Here is a 16,764-nt window from a genome sequence, read left to right as displayed (position 1 = left end):
CAGAAGTTAATATGCGGCTCCTTGTACAGACACCGACTCCAGGGCTGGAGCTACAGGTGCCAACTTTCCAATGTGCCGGGGGGTGCTCACTGCTCAACCCCTGGCTCTGCCACAGGCCCTGCCCCCGCTCCACCCCTTCCTGCCCCCTCCCCTGAGCCTGCTGTGCCCTCGCTCCTCCCCCCAGAGCCTCCTGCATGCCACGAAACAGCTGATCGGGAGGTGTGGGGAGGGAGGGGGAGATGCTGATCGGTGGAGCTGCTGGGTGGGAGGCGCTGGGAGGGGGAACTGATGGGGGGCTGCTGACGTATTACTGTGGCTCTTTGGCAATGTACATTGATCAATTCTGGCTCCTTCTCAGGCTCAGGTTGGCCACCCCTGTCCTGGGACGTTAAGAACTTTACTCGGTTTGCAAGTGGCTGCTGCTGCCATCGCCTCTGGGCGGTGTATTTATAGGAGGTCCTTTGGAATGCTGACTTTTCAAAGGGAATGGATTAGTTATGTCAGCTAGCACTATAAGTGTGTCTTCAGAACTGGAGTGGCTAAGGGTATGTCTACATTGCAATTAAAACACCCCCTGCTGGCTCATAGTTCAGGCTATGGAGCTGTTCAATGGCAGGGTAGATATTCAGGCTCAGGCTGAAGGGGGAAGGCTTAGTAGAAAAGCCACAGCTGTGAATTCATCAGAGAGCCATTATTATAACAAATATAAAACTTGGTCCTAAATAAGCCTTGTCTGCTTATCAGTCGAAGGGCCCCAGGCAGTAAGCTCAACTCCACTTTTTCTTGACTTAACAGAAACATTGTTGTATATGTGCACATTTTCAGATCTAGATTACATGAGGATCATAGGGTTTGTAATTCAACCATTCACCTGAAAGGTTGAAGTACAGCAGTTCTTGAAGAAAAACATACTGAATCCAAGACTTGTTCAGCAAATTGCAAGTCTTCCTCATGAAAATCTGAACATCTAAAAATAACTGTAATGACTTAATTGCCTTTCTTTAAGCAGCAACTACATGGATTATCAAGGTGTGAGACATGGTAGCTTTATACAGAAAATCAAGTCTTCAGTAAATATACCATGTTTTCCTTGCCTTAAAAATATAAAAAAATTCTAAGCAGCTAGTTTATGATAGGTTTTGGTTTGCAAAGGGATCTGAAACTTTCACCTGTAGGTCACTGGTTCAAATCCAGACTGGACTGATAGTTTTAAAAAGTTCCTAATAAAGCAGTGTTTATAAAACATTACTTTTGTGATAGAAAGTGTGCGTTTTAGTGGGGTTTTTTTCATACAAAGTCATGGTTTTTGTCATCCCAGCCAGCTCTCTACTGAGCAGTACTCCTCTAATTTTTACAATTTTGACCCTATATGGGCTGGATCAATTAACATAAATTTATGTGGCTTGTATTGAATATTGTATTAATTTATGTAGAGTATCTGCTTAAATTTTTTAACTTGGGTGCTTACAGTTTTCAGTTACTGCATTCATACTTGCAAAGATTCACAATACTGTACTAATGTAGTATCATATTTCATTACTTACAATCATTACTGGCAAACAGTACTCATTTACTACCAATGCAAAACAGATGAGTCCACTTGAGCAGTACTTACAACAATGAGCTCATAAAGAAACTGCCTTCTGGGTCTGTTAGCATGGCAATCTTCCTTCAATTTCTTCACCACATACGCGACTCTTTCTGATTCTTTATCTGCTGGTACCTCACTGAAATCATCCAATGACATATGTGAATATCCTAGCACATCAGCCAAAGCTTTCCAGTTGTAAACTCTCTCCGATACCGTGGATAGGACTAAAGAATAGATATATGTCAATTTCTTAAAAGGCAGTGCAATTTGTTCCAGAAGATTCCTGGTTGGCAGCACGCTATCAGTGATATCTATAGCTTGTTCTTTTAAAATCACTTTTACATTTTTACAGTGCACTAGACCAATCTTTCTGCGAAGAACTCCCACATACCATTCTTTAACTTTAGTTTGTCCAATGGCTTTCACTTTATCTTCACCGAGAAACGCTATTGTGTCCCCTTTAAAATACTCTAGTAAATAGTCAATCTTACTTTGACGAAGCACAGATTTCAAGGCCACTCCATAGCTGGTAATATTTAAAGTCTTATCTTGAAACTTGGGGTATTTAACTGTCGGTGTCAATAAAAAAGGAGCAGATTTGATTTCTTTGCGTTTCTGTAAGCGGTTTGGCTTACTAGTCATCCCAGTTAATTTTGGAGCTGGATCGGGAGTTGTAATAGGGAATTGGGTCACTAGATTGTTGTTTGGGCCCTTAATCTGAACTAGGAAAGTGAACAAATGCATTTCCCCAGTTCCCAGTACAGAAAATGGAAACTGCAGGTGGACAACTTCACCTGCTTTCAACTGCCCTTCTTTAATTTCTTTGCTTTGATCTTCCATCTTCACTTCAAAATCAGGATCACGGGATATCAAAGAAACACTTAGATCTTGTGGCTTGTCAAGTAAAAATGTATGCTTTCCCCACCGATTAAACACCACTGGTGGCATGCTCTTTCCACCCTTTTTAATGTCACAAACTGTGAGTTTTTCTGGAATGTAGTTATGACCAAAAACAGTAAAAACAGCAGTGAAAGAAGGATGAATATGTTTGGGCCCATAAATTCCAATGCAGAGGTTTCTGTAGATGTATTCCCAAACAGATGTAGCCAGAGACTGAATTGGGTTTGCTTGTACTGCAACCACTGTGTACATCACATGACTTAGGTCTGTCAACTTCACTTGTATGGTATCTTTGTAAAGGTAGCAGTTGTGTAGCTTTTCAAAAGGACCTTCTTTGTTGAGACTATAAAACCCCATAATTTCAGTCATAACTTGACTGAAAGGATCCTTCTTCACTTCAGCTGCAATTTTCATTTCTAGTAAAATGGCTTCCATTGTGTTGAGGTTACTTAAAGTAAGTTCTATCAATGGGCTCACAGTGCTTGAAAGATCATGATTAAGTGATGGGGGAGGGTTCAGAATAGCCCGTAAACCAACCTCTTGGAATTCCCCAGGTGATACATGACCCTCAGGGATGTGAACAGCGATATCCGAGTCAGGTAGTTGCACTGAACCCCCTTCATGATTCAGTTTACAAACTACATGAGTTTCTGTAGGTTGTGTTTGTGCCCATCCTGGACTATGACTCATCACATCCAAATCTAGACAAGATCGGGCCAGCTGTCGATGACTCAACCAAGCCATCTTGTAGGCTTCACGGTCATTTTGAAGCCATTCCATGTCTGCAGCTAAAATCTGGCCAGAGGATGCTGTCTTGTCAGGATCAAATCTTTTGGCATCTACAATGTCCAAAAGCTCAGAGACACTCTTCGATTTTCCAGATTTCCCTGCTGAAGCCTTTCTTAGAAGATGATCAATATCTAGCTCATCACCTGATGAATCAAAAGAATCCCTGTTGCTTGAATCTCTGGAGAACAGATAGGGGTCTTCTTTTAAGATAGAAATGTGTTTACTGTTCTTGTCACTGTTACTTAACTGAGCTACATCAGATACAAATGGGTTGGATGCTGACAGATCATTCCGGAAAGGATTAGTCTTGGAAACAGTGTAAGCATGTTGTTTGAACACCTCAGGACAGTCAATGATTAAATCCAATTTATTCTCTTTGTCATCTGTTTAAAAAAAATTGAGGTAATTATTCCTATCCACACCCAAGCCCTATTTATTGGACAAAATGGGCCAAATTCATCTCTGCAGTAAACCTATTGATGTAGTTACAGTACACTAGGGCTAAATTTATCCCAAGTTAAAATTTGTATAGCTTGTAAAACATGCAGGGTCAGTTTATACCTTCATATTGCTTTTAAGGTTTTAAACATAACCAACAGAGTGTCAATCATGTGTTAGGATTAAAATTAGGATTAAAGAAGCAATATTAACAAAAAAGCACCAATAAATTAGTCCTTATAATAGGGCCTGATTTTGCAAGGTGTGGAGTATCTGCAGCACCTGCAATTCCCAGTAATATTAATGGGAGTTGAGGATGCTGAGCTCCATCAGGAGCAGATCCTTAGACTGTGTGTTCTAATGAATGTCGTCCACTAGGAAAGGTCATTGGCATTTTTGGCCTAGTGGCTTGCTGTGTGCAGAAATACAGTGGCTGATGCTTACATTTTGGAAACTACCATGTCCACATTGTAGAAAAGATCATACAACATTCAGGATTCCCTTTCTTCCTACATCTTAGAAAGGTTATTGTTAATTTCATTTGGTTTCAGTCTCAGAAGAATGTGTTGATGTTTTCACTGTAACAATTCATAACTCTCACCGCTATAGATTCAACTACTCATTTTAAATTTGGAATCAACTAAAGAGTGAATTTTTCATTTGATTATTTGAATAGTGAAAAGGAGTCAAAAGTAGAAAAACTTTGTTTCCTATATTGACAATATTTAAATACCCTTTTAGATTGAAATATGTATTGCTAACAATAAAATCTATTTTACTTATATCTATTTGTTATGGATGGATCTGTTTGTTAATTACCTTTCGTTTAGAGCTCATATAAAACCAAAATCCAAATGAATAAATTTGCATGATGACAACATATGCTGATTAAAGACTCCATTGCATGAGATGCTCATCACCCCCTGCAAGGAACTGTCGGAGTGATTTCAACTCCCATTGCCTTATACAGGTTTTCTGCATGCAGAGAATAATATAAACAGCAGGAGAAGGGATTCTTCCTCCTTCCCCATACACAGCCTGCCAGTAAAGCTTCTTTATCTTTATTTAAAAACCAATGAAAGCAGCAGCTCAGCCTGGTTTTATTTCTCTCTTTCAGCACACCCATGCCCCTCCCTTAATGTTGTCCCTCCCTATAGGTTACTGTTCCATCCCTAAGGTTACTGTAATTCTTACAAGTTGAGCAGTCATTATGCCAGCTTCACTCAGCATAGGAGAGGAGTGGCGTAGGGTGATATGGAGCTGATTACAGCTTCCTGATTCTCAGGATGAGGTCTGGCCCCAGTGGTACTTACAGCTGCTGCTGGACAAATATTGAGGTAGCAGCACTGATGTAAGATCCTTAATAGATCCTATACTCCCTTTCTCTCTCCCCTGACATGTCCCCTATACTGATGGCAGTAACGCAGACCTGGATCTGGTACAATAATACACCGCAGAGTTCCCCTATACCAAGGGAGCATTCTGCTAGGCATTGGAATTAGAATATGGCCCATTACACGCTGCCTGAGTAGTGCAAAGGAAACGTAATACAAAAGAGAAGCTGTCCCCTTGTATTTAAGGCAACATACGTATGAGCAGAGTAGTTCTAGATTGGATATTGACACCAATGGGAGTTTTGCCTGAGTAGAGACTTGCAGGTGTGTTGGCCCATTGTAATAAATATTAACAGACCTGACAACTCGCAGCTCGTTGAAGGTTTGCTCTCGTCCAAGTCAATCACAGTTCCTTCGGATCTACTCCGTGCTATCTCTCCAGTGTGAGAAGAAGCTGTTCTGCTAGCAGACATTTTTTCCTCCTAGGAAACAATAGGGTATGTTAGTGAGTGTACAGTTTGAGAAAGGGGAAGCTACTGAAGAATACTTGAGCACCAATCCTACAATGAGACACGTGGGAGACCCTGAGGTTTCCTCTTGGGTGCAGGTGTCGTCCCATGTGCATCACATTGCAGGACTGGAGCCTCAATATGTAAATTAAAAGTAAAAACAATACATTAAGCCCCCAATCCAGTAAAGCAGTTATGTCCCATAGGTCATGAGTGTGCTTTGCTGAATTGGGGCTGATTGCCACACAAAAAAAATCCAATAATTTCAACTTACTGTGTCTCTAAGGAAAAATATTTTTAAAATAAGCCTTTTACTCTTTGCATAACCATCCCAATCCCTGTTTGGAGATAGGATTGAATAGAAAAATATTAAAAATGAAAAGCCACATCTGTCCATTCCCCTGCCAGTTTCAGATAACCAGCTTCCCCCCACTTCTGCTCAGCTGTTCTTTTTATGCATTTCTTTGGAGTGGACATCCTATCAGATTCTCCTCTTAGTCAACACTAATGTAAATCAGAAGCAAGCTCCTGTCACCGGGTGTCTGGCCCTTGTAAATGAAGCAGGTCCAGCACCCTGTGCCAGAACAGGCGCTCCCAGTCTAGCCAATTAAAAGGCAGGCAGCACCTGGGACTATAAAGGATCAGGGAGAAGCTGAGAGGTGAGTCAGAACTACCTGAGTGAGTCAGGAAAAGGGAGGAGAGAGAGCTGCCTGGGAGTAAGAGCGCAGCAGGGGAGAACTGTCATTGATCAGGAGACTGTAGGGGGGGAAAGGCAGAAGAGCAGCAAGAGGGGTTTGCTTTGCTAGCTGATTTCCCCAAGCCAGAGAGCCAAGGCTGGAAGGCTGAAGGCTAGAGAGCAGTAGAAGGAGTTGCCTGCTGACATCTCTGACCTGGAGAGTGGAAGCAGAGGGCCAGAGAGGGTTGTGAAGGCAGTGGAGAGGCTTACCTACTGATGACTCCATGCTGGAGAGCTGGAGTCAGAGAGGGCTAATGGACCAGGGGGAGCGAGGGATGCTCCCCCAGCAGAGAGGCTGTGGATGTACATGTGTGGAGAGAGTGGGAGTGCACTCCAGCGGGGGTGACTGTCCCGGCAGAAGGACAGCAGAGGACTGTCAAACTGCCAGGAGTGGCAGAAGCCATCAGAGTACGGCCTGTGGGGCACTGAGGGAACTAGATGTCCTAGGATTTTAAGGACAAATGCACAGCGGGTGATAAATGGACAATGCTTTGGGGACATGTGTTGTGGAATGTTTGTAATAAGCCAGACCAGGAGAGGTAGTACTGAGGCAGGAGAACCTGGCATAGAGAGTTACTGGAAACTCCGAAGGAGGGAAGCTGAGGCAGTCACGCCTGTTGTGCCACAGGCAGGTGCTCTGGGTGGGGCCACTCTGACACCCCCGTTATAGTCAATGGACATATCCTGACCTAATCCCAGTATAAGTGAGACAAGATTCAGCACCCCCTCTTCTTTACACTGGTTGGGATAGCTCTGCTCCTTCTCTGATGCCATCTGAGTGCTCAGTCTTAGCAATCTGCCATAGCCGGCCAAAGGAACCAGATAAACTTTACCTAGATGAAGGAGGCCAGCAAGATATGCATTAAAGAGCTAATCCCACCCCTCTTCTGCAGCCAGGGGATTCTGCTGTCTGGGGAGCCAGTACCCTGCTGCACTGTGTGTGCACATGGGCTTATTAAGGTTTTGAGAGCCGAGGGAGGGCAAGAGGAGTATGAAGTACCTGCAGTGCCCCAAGGACTAGAGAGGAGAGCTGTAAGATGTAGTGTTTCCTGGGTGCTGGGGGTTGCAGGGTAGACTGGGGTATCTTGCTACATCTTTAAAAGGAACAGCAAATGCAGTCCTGGTGATATGTACCATGAGGAGGGGGAGCTAGAAATATGAAGGGGAATCTCAGCTTTCAGTTAAATCAGCATAAGTTCTATCCCTTTTCCGTCTGGAGAGATGCCTGGAGATGTAAACACAGTGCTATAGCTGGAAAAAAAAATAGCAGCGGGGCTCCACAGCAGCAATAGGAAGCTGGGGGAAAATGAACAATCCCCCCTTCCCCCCACACACACAGATACACCACATACCCTAGAGACTCATTTTACATAGGAAGTCTGTATAGCCAAGGATCACCTTACTAACCCTCTCCAAAGCCTCAGGCTGGTTGTGTGTGTAGTGGGATGATGGTGATGGACATGAGCCAGTTAAGTTTAAGGCAATGGCCAGAATCGTTCTCCGGGCCTATCTCAAAATACTAAAGCCAGCTCTGCTTCGGGGACTGATGGACTACAGGCTGTCCCCCTATACAGGAGCAAGAGTGACAGCTAAGCAGCTCTTCTTCCCCCACATCTGCACAAACAAGATGTGTTGTGTTTGCTTTCTTCTGTGGCTACGAGAAAGTGGGAGCCTTGCATGTCTGGGTGTTTGGCTATGAAACTGCATGTAACACATTAATTGAAAGGTTTCAGAGTGGCAGCCATGTTAGCCTGTATCAGCAAAAAGAATGAGGAGTACTTGCGGCACTTTCCAGACTAAATAAATGTGTTAGTCTCTAAGGTGCCACAAGTAGACATGAATTGAAAGTGATGCTAGGGGAGATATTGGCGCTGCCTTGACTCAGTTTACAATTCATTTCATGGTGCAACATACTATGGTAAAATACAGATTCCTTCATCACAAGCTCAGAGCATCATTTTTGTTTTTAACCAGCAGGTACCACAAGCGGCAGGTGACAATCTGTTCCCAAACGGATGTCTGCAGAGGTAATGAAGCATTGCTGACGTTCAGGTTTGCCGGTCATCTGGACAGCAGCCCCATTTTCAGATTCCCCTGCCTTATCTGAAATCAAAACTACAAGACACATTTGGGGCCTGACTCACCTCCATTTTATCTTGTCAACCACTGATGTATCTCCATTGAAATCAATGGATCTATTCCTGATTTACACTGCTGCTATGTGATGAGAATCAGGCTCTTAGTCCATAAAAGGAGTTAGATCTGCTTGTCTGTTGTTAGGTCCATTATATCTATTTGAGATTAGGGCACTGGCTACATTAACATAAGAATCATCTGAAATAACTGAACTGCCCAACTACATTTGATATGAATACTCAGTGGGGTTAAGAAAGGATGGGGTCGGGGGAGGGCAAGGGAAGGGGGAGTTAAACTAGTCTGAGGTCTGCCAAAAACTCTGTTCTAGACTTAGGGACTATTGACAGTGTTAAATCTCTCTCTCAAATCATGAACAAGTGCTTTATAACCTGCAAGTCTTAGCTTTCCAAAGTTATAAAGCATTTATTTCTAGACCTGAGAGGCTGTTGAAATACTGAACCTTAAACTCACAATTCTCAATACCCTCATGCTTTTTTTTATTTTTTCCCCTCTCTCCTCCACCTGAATTCCAATGGGAGTTTAGTGTCTCCTATATCAAGAATTGCTCATACCAGAAATCTTAAACATGGAGCTTGGAATCCCAGTTTTCAGAAGGTATAAAATGTTAATCTCCAACTCTAGCAGTTAATGAGAGCTGCATTGCCTGATTGCCTTCTATGATGAGATAACTGGCTCTGTGGATATGGAGAAAGCGGTGGATGTGATATCCACTTTAGCAAAGCATTTGATACGGTCTCCCACAGCATTCTTTCTAGCAGTTAAAAAAGTATGGATTGGATGAATGGACGAAAGGGTGGATAGAAAGCTGCTAGATTGTCGGGCTCAATGGTAGTGATCAACAGCTTGGTGTCTAGTTGGCAGCCAGTAAAGTGGAGTGCCCCAGGGGTCAGTCCTGGGGCCGGTTTTGTTCCACATCTCTATCAGTGATCTGGATGATGGGATTAATTGCACCCTCAGCAAGTTCACAGATGACACAAAGCTATGGGGAGAGGTAGATATGCTGGAGGGTAGGGAAAGGGTCCAGAGTGACCTAGACAAATCGGAGGATTGGGCCAAAAGAAATCTGATGAGGTTCAACAAGGACAAGTGCAGAGTCCTGCACTTAGGAAAGAAGAATCCCATGCACCACTACAGGCCGGGGACTGACTGGCTAAGTGGCAGTTGTGAAGAAAAGGACCTGGGGATTACTGTGGACGAGAAGCTGGATATGAGTCAGCAGTGTGCCCTCATTGCCAAAAAGGCTAACGGCATATTGGGCTGTATTAGTAGGAGCATTGCCAGCAGATTGAGGGAAGTGGTTATTCCCCTCTATTTGGCACTGGTGTGGCCACACCTGGAGTATTGCATCCAGTTTTGGTCCCCCCGTTACAGAAGGTATGTGGACAAATTGGAGAGAGTCCAGCGGAGGGCAACAAAAATGGTTAGGGGCTGGGGCACATGACTTACGAGGAGAGGCTGAGGGAACTGGGGTTATTTAGTCTGCAGAAGAGAAAAGTGAGGGGGTATTTGATAGCAGCCTTCAACTACATGAAGGGGGGTTCCAAACAGGATGGAGTTCAGCTGTTCTCGGTAATGGCAGATGACAGAACAAGAAACAATGGTCTCCAGTTGCAGTGGTCGAGGTCTAGACTGGATATTAGGAAACACTATTTCACTAGGAGGATGGTGAAGCACTGGAATGGGTTACCTAGGGAGGTGGCGGAATCTCCATCCTTAGAAGTTTTTAAGGCTCAGCTTGACAAAGCCTTAGCTGGGATGATTTAGTTGGTGTTGGTCCTGCGTTGAGCAGGGGATTGGACTAGATGGCCTCCTGAGGTCTCTTCCAACCCTAATATTCTATGATTCTATTAAAAGCTTGCCCGAATTGAAGTGCAAATTAAAAGCCATCTTCTAATCTGAATACTGTGATTTCAAGGTCCAATATACCATGACCTGCCAATGCTAAAAAACACTTTGGACAATAGAAAAGCTTCCAGAGGTGAGAGTGTATAGATTTGTCAATGTGCATTAATTTTTATTGTATAATATCTGTGCCCCAAAATGTTCAAACAACATAAAATACTTTAAATTTATAATTTTGTTAGCTCCAGGGCTTATTCATTAAGGGGCCAGATTGTCAATATCTTACACGGGTGAGTAACTATTCATGAGCACTTCTTGAATAAGGGCTTCACAAGCTAACACAAAATAAGCAGCACAGAAAAACTACAAGAAACTACAGACAGTGCAATGTTTAGGAGTATTAGCATATTTATGCATTCGTTTATGTATGAAAATTGGTCTAAAAGTCTATAGTACAGAAATAAAAATCAGTATTAAACATTTCAGCCTTAGCTGTGATTACTTAGCTCTGAGCTGACAGACGTGCCAAAGTCCAAATACAAATTTAAGAGCCCAAATAAAGGAAGAGCAAGACACAACATCACAAATCAGACAGATGCACAGTGGCTAATTGCTGTAAATTCCATCCATCCTAAAACAAAAGCCTGGGGAGATGATGCACAGTGGAAGTATGTTGACATCATGGATCTGACAATAGTATCACATACAGACTGTTTATAATGCTAGTAAAAACTGCCAATGGAACAAACCAGTCCCTAAAGATTCCCTTTGGGATCTCCTTAAAATAGCCATGTGATGCCTTCATTATTCACGACTAAACTAGTATGAAGACTGTAAAAACAGACACTCAGAAGGAAAAAGACTCCTTTCAAAACTAAGAGCTATACTGAGCTCTCTATAAAGAGTTCACTGCAATAATGCACTGAGACAGTCCTGTGATTTAAGCATGTTATTGGTCATCAGCAGTGTGGTAAGGAGAGACAGTGCAGGAATGAATGCTGAGTGTGGGAGCCTGAGGAGAGAGAAACATACCGGGCTGGAGTAGAAGGAGTAGGAGGGGAAGGGGCTGACATCCCGCTGGATAGAATCATGTGTAGCAAGCAATGGGAGCTAAGCATTTCACTGTAGATACAAAGTGAAACATAAAGTGACAACATTTAATGGTGCAGAGAACTATTTGTATCGGCACACAGTGAGTACTGAGCAGAAACTGAAATGTGGAGGTTGGGGTGAGATTACCCTTGCAAGTGATTGGTGAGAGAACCTGAGAGAGAGCCAGGGGAAATGGTTCTGTACTGTATGAGGGCAAGAGACACATTGGTAGGTGATATACTTTTAGCCCTAACAGTAAGGTATCACCTGACTCATAAGAGACTTGAATTGGGAGCTTGCAGGGATTCCAAAAGTCTTGCCGTAGTAACAGCTGAGGGAAGAAAAAAATGCATTAAAGGAAGAGAGAATAGTCCCAAAGTAAAAAATTCATGAAATTCTAGAGAACACAGAAAGAGGTGGCTTGTTCAGCACATGGTGTTTTGCAAGATGTTCTGCTTCTACAAATCTTTGAATCCTTTTAAATTAAATTGTGAGTTCTTCAGAATTATCGCTACCAAAGACAACATGTCCTGCCACGGTTAAAATACTGGTGATAAAGGAAAAAATAGCTTCCCCCATCACTGACTCTGCACCTAAAACTACACAGAGTATGTTCACTTGAGTGGCACCATAGTGTGTTTGAGAGTTACAGTCAAGATCTTAAAAATCCACATTCTAGAACAGCAAGACACTAGAATCCTACCTTTTATTCAAACTTAACTCTGGCCTTTTTTCAAAAGCAGATTGCGTTACAGCAACACTTTCCTGTAGTAGCTCTTTTCAGCACATTACACCGTGTATCAGCATGTTGCTCCATCTCACCACCATTCTAAAAGATCCAGGACTTTTTTAATAGGGGGAGGGTCTGGGCATGTGCAGAGACAGGACAAGCAACCAAAGATGACAGAGATGAGGCTAACTCACTTCAGTCATCACCTGGTGGTGAATGAAGATCTGGCTATCAAACCTCCTTGATAAGCTTCTAATTACTTCTGGGAATGACAGTGCTGATGGGCAGCCCCAGGCATTAGGTCTATCCACTGATGAAACAGGTAAGTATTGGTCCCATTTTAAAGATGGGGAAACATAGGTAGAAAGGGTTAAATAAATAGACTAAAGCCACAAAGGGAGTCAGGATTAGAGTGCAGGAGTCCCTTCCTATATTACTCACTTAGTCCACTAGACCACACTGATTCTCACAACTGTAAGCTGTACCCTGAGGCCATATTAGCTGTTCTGGAGAGAGGCTAGTCCTTCCCAACTGTGAATTGATCCGCACTCTTCCCAAAAAGAGACTCATGCTGGTGCCAGAGGCTAGCCCTGGATGGGTCTCAGTGCGGCCCCATAAATAAACTGTGGTCTGAAGAGAAAAAATAGCAACATAGTATCAACAGTAGCAACTGACGTCCTCAAGGCTGACTTTTCAAAGAAAAGAGCTCGAGGCTTTTTTTTAAAACTGAAAGATGAGATTATCCTTTATATTTCTAGGTCCCCAAAATCAAGAGGGAAGCTCTGTCAATGGGCTTCCTGTCTCCCACAGGCTGGATTTTGGCAGGAGAAATGATACAATTCCCTACCACTCATCAATTCACCTGGTGTGATTTACAAAAGCCCCCACAGGGTAAGACGATAACATTTTCCAAACAAAGACAAACCTGGGTTGAGCAGTAAGCTAGTCCTTCACAGGGGATTGACGTTTATGCACTCCACTGAGCTGCATGGTCATAAACATAATTACCTTTGTAATTTAACTGCTCATATCAGACAAAAAAAAATCTTGACTATTTCAACATTAAAACATTCCTGCCAGCCCAGACTAGCAATCGTCTGAAAGAATTACACTTCCCATGTGTCGTTGCCGGGACCGCACGTGCAGAGGCAGACAAGGTGACACGGAATTCACTTCTATACACAGGGCACTGCTTCAGTCACTCACTGCCCATTTCAGGCAATTTTAATTTAAAACACTCAAGATAATGCAACTTAGTGCACTGTTAGAGTGGGGTTTTAACCCTTGCATTACTACTATGATTTGTATACATCTTTATTAAAGTTGGGTGCATTGCACACTTGTGCAGCATGTCTTGCTACCATACAGTTGTCACAGCCAAGGGTTGGGCCTAAAGTGCAATAGTTTTCACAATGGGACATAGCCTTGAGCTTTCCAGGATGGTGGATACCAGACATGCCTCTGAACTGACATGTCAGCTGTCAAGTAGAGAGATGGTAGCCTGATGTAGGAAGATATTGCAGCTATGCACACCTGACACACAGACATATAATGCAGAGTAAATCCTGAAGCAATTCCACCTCTGGTGTAACGCCATGTGGTTAGGAATGTAATAGGTTTCAACCATGCATTTTCACCTGATTGTGCACTGGTGGCATCTCAGGCTTGCTAAAGGGAGGGACAGGACAGGCAGTCAGGGTAATTGGCATGGGTGGGCTGCTGTTTCGGTGTGATTGCTCAGGAAAGAACAGCAGGACTCACATCTAGGTATCTGAATTCCTTCTGTCCCATGTGCCTCTGTACCAGATGAGGAAAATTTCCCAGGAAGAAAGAACCAGTGAACTTTGGGGATGTGTAGTGCCCTGAACCTCAGTCTGATGTTGGTCTTCTACTCAAATGCAGAGTTAAGTCAGTGGTTGGGACAGGAGGATTAAGTCTGGCAGCTCTGAGGCTGTGTCAGTCAAGCTCCCAGGAGGCTGTCACTGAACAAACAAGCCAAGACGAAATCATAGTTGAATGTGGGGAGGAAGAAAAATGTGTCCCAGGCAAGCACTCCTTCAATCTCTTCTGGAAAATCTGATGGACTGCGGGGAGGTGGTACTTGAGAGGGCACATTTGTGGGAAGGAAGAACACCCAACATGCGATCACATGTCATCAGTCAAAAAATCATCTGCAACAGGAGTATAGTCCCCTTAAATATGGGAGTGGACTTCAACCTTTTGGCCCATAGAATCCTCTGGCCCTCATCTGTTGTCAGTTTGAAGAGGTGATGTCCCTAATTGTAGAAGAAAACAATGTGGTATAATTCACTGATGCAGCCATGTGATGTGTGTCACTCTAATAGTACACTGACTACTTGATGTACTCAGGGGAGAAGTCACAGTGCAGATTACTGTATGTGACTGACAGTGATAGTATTTTCAAGGAAAGAATGATGCCTGTTTGTGTATATTGATCTGGTTCAGCTGAAGACCTTGTTTAATAGTCCTTTTATCACTGATATTTTGGAAGTGCAGACTCTGAACCCAGTATCAAAATGAGAACTCTTATCCCCATGACACCTTTGGGGATAAAACTGTACAAAGCAAGCATTTTGCTTATTCCCCTGAATGACAATTATAATGATGCTTGATGCTTGGTTGTGGCTTTTCTCTGATAATGAGACTTGGCTTCCTTTGGAAGATCTGCCTACATGTTGTTAATAAAAGGACTGATCGATTATCCATTTGTTTTCCTGCTAGAAAAATTGACCCTTACCAGTGAAAAGTTATTATTTTTGACACACTTTGCAGTTGTGGAGGACGGAAATTAAAAAATGGAATTCTTAGGGGCAAAGCTAGGTGAGGAGGGAAAGCAAATTCAACTATCCATGTTATTTTTCTATAAACCAAAACCAGAACCATCATTATGTAGCAGTGTTTTCTTCATGGAGCAATTATACAAGCTTTAGACAAGCGAAGATCTGCTTCTGTCTGTCATACAGGATTCATGTTAAACTGTCAATTTCTCACTTAACAAAGAGCATGTGAAATCTCTGAATCCTGCTTTTAACTACTTACTACCAGAAGCACTGCTCACAACTTTGGTCTGTTCCTACTAGATTAAGGTGACTGGCTCTCTGCTTCTCATTAAAACACTGCTTTTTTAGCACTCATTCACAGGAATAGGAATTACGTTAGATCAGATCAGCGAGCTACCCAGTAACAGTGTTCTCTCTCTCATCACAGCCAGGACCGAATATTTCAGAGGAAAGGCAAAAAATCCTGCGGTGCCAATTAGGGATACACCTGCCCGAATGGGAAGCTTCTCCTTAAGCCTGACTTTTAGTGGTAGTTTTATATCCTGAGATACGAAGGGCTCATAGCCCTTATTATATTTTAAAAATATCCTCCCTGATCTAATTGTGGATGTTCTCATTCTGCAGTCCTGTTTTGAATTTTACTAAGACCTTGGCCTCACTCTAGCTGGTATCTTGCAGCAAGGAGTTCCATGGGGGTGAATTGTTTTGGTTTTCCAAAAATATATAGTACATTTTTTAGTGTTGTTGCCTTCCCATTTCATTGACTGACCTCTTGTTCTAGCATGATGGAGAGGGAATTGGCAGCACCTGACTTGTCTTCTCCATACCATTTGTCATTCTGTACAGCTGTTCATGTCCCATCTTATCTAATTTTATGCAGCAGTTATGAAAGGGCTATAATTCCTGGCACTATGTCCCCACTTTTCCCCTTCCCTCATACCCCTGTGCTCTACCAACCCTCATTCCCGACTCCCCCCCCCGCAACATATTCCTGCACCCCAAAATACTCATGAAGTGGGGGAGTTATCTGTGCCCTCCAGTGAAACCACTTAGCACTTAGCCCCAGTGACACCCCTTCCTCTGGATGATGTTTCACATCAAAGCTAGCAGTGCTGGTATGACAAGCCTCCTGTGGTTCATATGATGAGGTGGTGGGGGAAGTGGTCTGCCTTTCCCCTCTTCAAGCCCTTGTTATGCCCCGATTGGCCCACGCTACTCACCTTCCTGAGCACCCCCAGTACCACCCCATGCAGAGATCACTCTATTCCTAACAACCCTGGCCCCGCACATGCTCCTATACGTCCCTACTGATGTCCTAACCCCGTTCTTCCCCTGCTTCCGTGCTGCCAAATCTTCCTCTCTGGGCTCTCTGTTGAGCCCCTCTAGTGAGTTCAGGAGGCCATGGGAGAACAGAAGTAGCTGACAGAGCAGCAGTTGTTCAGCTGTGACACCTTCTGGCAACCACTGCACGCAGCAGCAGATCCCTGCCCAAGCAAGAAAGCTCCACCTCCTTCCCCCTTCCCAACTTCTTTCTGTGTCACCAACCTGGGAGGAAGTTCTGGTTCTCTTTTTCCCCAGCCAATTTGTGTGCAGCCGGCTTTGGAGAAGTAAGGAGAGTCCTTGTAACCCCCTTTCTTTCTTCCTTTTTTCACACACAGTGAAAGTAAGAGAGCAAGTGCGTCCTGGAGGGGAGGCAATACTGTGAGGGAGGAACTAGTGAAGTGGTAGAGTGAGAGGGATTGCACTCATGCATTTCACTCACACAGTAAAAAAAATAATAATAATAGAAGGAATATTATGGTGACAGCAAAATAGCCTCCTTTTGTGTATAAAATGAGTCAGTTA

At 43.4% G+C, this 16,764-nt stretch overlaps 1 protein-coding gene across 1 annotated transcript in view; it reads right to left on the bottom strand.

Annotated features, from left to right (window-relative positions):
• Nucleotides 1-16,764, bottom strand: part of MACC1 (MET transcriptional regulator MACC1) — a 41,669-nt gene that overhangs the window by 16,376 nt on the left and 8,529 nt on the right. The window contains exons 2-3 of the mRNA XM_048837132.2: nucleotides 5,411-5,534; nucleotides 1,616-3,663 (exon numbers count right to left, since the gene is read on the bottom strand). Coding sequence (XP_048693089.2) covers nucleotides 1,616-3,663; nucleotides 5,411-5,525 — 2,163 coding nt within the window. The 5' untranslated portion in view covers nucleotides 5,526-5,534. The remainder of the gene's footprint in view (nucleotides 1-1,615; nucleotides 3,664-5,410; nucleotides 5,535-16,764) is intronic.

Source organism: Caretta caretta, chromosome 2, assembly GCF_965140235.1.
Source record: "Caretta caretta isolate rCarCar2 chromosome 2, rCarCar1.hap1, whole genome shotgun sequence".
Taxonomy (NCBI): Eukaryota; Metazoa; Chordata; order Testudines; family Cheloniidae; genus Caretta; species Caretta caretta.
This window is presented reverse-complemented; position numbering and strand designations above follow the sequence as displayed.